This window comes from Engraulis encrasicolus, chromosome 17 (assembly GCF_034702125.1).
Source record: "Engraulis encrasicolus isolate BLACKSEA-1 chromosome 17, IST_EnEncr_1.0, whole genome shotgun sequence".
Classification (NCBI taxonomy): Eukaryota; Metazoa; Chordata; class Actinopteri; order Clupeiformes; family Engraulidae; genus Engraulis; species Engraulis encrasicolus.
Genome location: NC_085873.1, coordinates 36,577,857 through 36,581,642, shown reverse-complemented (window position 1 = coordinate 36,581,642; position 3,786 = coordinate 36,577,857). Strand labels below are relative to the sequence as shown.

Below are 3,786 nucleotides of genomic sequence, written 5' to 3'. Positions count from 1 at the left end.
TCTCTCTCTCGCTTACGGTAGGGACACAAAGGAGGCGAAGCGAGCGAAGCAAAGAGAGGCGAAATCCAACCGTCATCAGGTCGTCGCAGCGAATCAAATGGAATGGAACAGTGTTGTTGATTTGATTGGGCCGCGGCAGGCGAATTCGCTCCTCATTTGCATAACATTAAACTTTCTTTAATAATTTCGTTTCGCTTCGCTCCTGTTCGCTTGCCTTCGCCTCTCTCATAGGAATGAATGGCAAAGTTCGCAAATTCACATGTATGTGTCCCTACCGTTAGCGCATTCAGGCCGACTGAGAACCGTGCCGGTGCCTGCTCCCGCACCTAATCACAAACCGGCCGACGCATTCGCACCACAGATTTTAGCGTTTGCGATCCAGAAAGTTGGTTCGCAAAGCGAACCGCAAAATACTAGGTTTATCTCCGCTAACCATGATGACAGCGTGGCCGTCGGCAGGTTCATCCGGGTAACACAGCCGCGTGCGGAAAAAAGTTCAGAGCCCGGTATGAACACGGGCGGTTCGCAGATAAGCACTTAAGTGCCGAACGTAACTGGTGCGGGCACCGGCTCCGTTCTGGTCGGCCTGAAAGCCCTAGCTCAGGTAGAGACGAGACAAAACAAGACAAGACAAGGGGTTGATCCAAAGAGTTCTCTAGAAGAGAAAGATAATTCAAACTCCGCCCACTCAATGCAAAGGAGTGTGCTTAAGTTCGGTCTCCTAAGGGGGCGTTGTTCCCTCCTTCTTCTTTTCTTTCTGTGATGTTTGGTGGTGGCTTGCATAAGAAGTGCGCTACTGCCATCCACAGCGCTAAGGGAACTCAATTTATTATCAACCACAAGACTTCGAAGGTCTCCTAACTGAAGGTCTCCTGAAGGGGCGTTCACCTGACGTCACATGGATCCAGGAAAAGTATGGGCTTGAAGTATCTTACTCTACTAGAGAACGATTCTTTGGGTCAAACGTCAAAGGTGAAATGCAGTTCCACAGCCTGCCTACAGAGGGCAGTGACGAAGCGCTCAAACACCATTCCACACATTTGGTTCTACACGGAATGTTCAACTCATTCAAATATTACTATCCACTACATAGTGAGTGGATTATTCCGTTTTGTTCCCTACATACTGCTTCAAATGTTCATGAAATCCAATCGTTCAATAGGGTTAATGTATATATCGGATGCACCCACCCACCATTCTCTCACAGTTTTGAAAAGACAGCCGAGAAAAAAAACAATCATTCACTTTTTGGAAAGAAAGAAATTAAAAAATAATAATACATATAATATAATACATATTTATAGTTCAATACATGATTAGATACTGAAGGAGATGGACGCGCAGGTCCATGGTTTTGGGAATACATGTATACTGGGGGTAGTCATGTTAAGTCAAGTAAGAAGAAGCTAGATTTAAACAGCTAGGAAAGAGCATTGTTTGCAGAAATACAAGTGGTTGCTGGATAGAGGAATTTCTAGCAAAAAGTGTAGAAAAAAATAAGGTAAAACTGTACAATTTTCTTTCACATGACGAGGAAAAAAAACACCAAAAACTGTGTCCTTTTTTTTGATAAAGATGAAAAGATAAAAATGAATGGGACATGCATGCACTCTTTCGCTCACTCATTCACTCAGTCTTTCACTCATTCTCCCTCTTACATGAATAAAGTGTATTGTGTTTAAAAAAGTCCTTTAATTATTTACCTTTTCCTCACCTTTTTTTCCCACTGTTTTTTTTTCATTCTCCTATAGATGAACACATTGTACAATGTTTAAAAAAGTCTTTCTGACATTAAAGCGTTCATCGCTTCACTTCTCTCTCCCTTTCACTCACTCAATGCAATGCTCTTGAATGTATAAAGTGTATTTTTTTCTAAGTGTCAAAGTCCATAAGTTTCCCTGTGCAAAAGCCCCTAGCAATGCAATGCATTGGAAGTGTGACGTGTGTGTAAAAGAGTCCTGGTTGGGGTTCATTTCTTGAAACCATAGTTGCTAACTACGATGCTAGCTCCTTTGTTGTTTGCAATGCAATTTCCCATTGGCAACTACCCAAGTTGCTAACTGGCTAGCAAATATGCTTTCAAGAACAGCACCCCTGATGTGGTTTAGAAGAGACCTTTACTCTTCTTCAGGTTGAGTTGTTTCCAAGTGGGCAGGGCGCTGAACTCCTGTCTCGAGAGCTCCAGCAGAGTCTGAAAACACAAATAACAAACACAAATAATAAGCCAGGTTAGTCACATTATAAAGGTGCACTGTGATTGTGGCCAGAGTAGGTATTGCAACTATGCCGCTCAATGAAACTGTGCAGCTTATTGCCAAATTTGATCTTTTCATGAATATTTTCTGAATAATACACCAATATTTACTAGAACTGTATGACCAAAGCACAGTAAGTTTTGCAGCTAAAAAGCTCTATTTCTGGAAAATCAAAATGGAGGACAATGGAAAAGATCCCGCTTTTCATGTATCTCGCCAGCTGCCCCCCGACACACAAGAGTGGTAACCAGCTCGACCTGATCATGACTAAGGACTGCCAAGCGGACAACATCAAGGTAACACCAATGCATGTTTCAGACCACTTTTTCCTCCATTTCACCACCTCCCTACCCGACCCTACACCCACCCCCCCTCCCTTGGTCACATATAGGCGGAATCTACGCAACCTGTCACGCACTAGCTTTGCATCAGTGGTGGCAGATGCCTTGCCCTCAGCAAGCGTGCTCTCCTCACTCGATGTTGACACTGCTACAGATTCGCTCAGCTCCACACTGACCTCCTGCCTCGACAACCTGTGCCCACTAGTCACTAAACCTGCAAGACCTTCACCACCACGACCATGGCTGACAGAGACCATCCGAGCTCTACGTACCACCCTCAGAGCGGCAGAAAGGAAATGGCGCAAAACCTGCAACCCATCTGACCTCGAAAAACTTAGATCTCTACTAGCCTCCTTCTCCGCCTCTGTAACAGCTGCCAAGACGACCTACTATAACGACAAGATCAGCAACACTACAGACCTACGTAAGTTGTTTTCTACATTCAAGTCACTGCTCAACCCTCCCCCCCCTCCTGCGCCCACAGACCTGAACCCAGACAACTTTGCCACCTTCTTCACGGAAAAGACGGCAAATATTAGCAAGCAATTCTGTGAGCCGCCCTGGACACCCCCCTGGAAAACACGGCGACTCCTGCAACACTTCATGAATTCACTCTGCTCTCTGAAGAAGACGTTTCCAAACTCATCACAAGAAGCCGTCCTACTACCTGCCTACTAGACCCAGTGCCCACGAACCTTCTTCAAGACATTGCCCAAACAGTGGTCCCAGCAATCACATCCATCATGAACTCCTCACTCTCCTCCGGCACTGTCCCCTCCGCCTTCAAACAAGCAAGGGTGACACCACTACTGAAGAAGCCTACACTGAACCCTGCTCATGTCAAAACTACAGACCTGTCTCACTGCTTCCCTTCCTATCCAAGACGCTAGAAAGAGCAGTTGCAAAGCAGGTCACCAACTTCCTAAACCAGAACGGATTACTGGACCCAAAACAATCTGGTTTCAGAAGTGGACATTAAACTGAAACTGCGTTACTCTCAGTGACTGAAGCTCTAAGGACTGCAAGAACGGAAGGATTATCTTCGGTCCTCATACTACTAGACCTGTCTGCAGCCTTTGACACAGTCAACCACAAGATCCTCCTGAGGATACTCACAGCCATGTGAATCACAGGCGTTTGTCCACTCATGGTTCAACTCCTACCTCCTACCTATCTGGACGCACCTTCAG

General features: G+C 45.5%; 1 protein-coding gene across 1 annotated transcript in view; it reads right to left on the bottom strand.

The window, feature by feature from the left end:
• Positions 1-1,281: 1,281 nt before the first annotated feature.
• Positions 1,282-3,786, bottom strand: part of svild (supervillin d) — a 119,610-nt gene continuing 117,105 nt past the window's right edge. Inside the window, exon 29 of the mRNA XM_063220713.1 lies at positions 1,282-2,191. Within this exon, the coding sequence (XP_063076783.1) occupies positions 2,105-2,191 (87 nt within the window). The 3' untranslated portion in view covers positions 1,282-2,104. The remainder of the gene's footprint in view (positions 2,192-3,786) is intronic.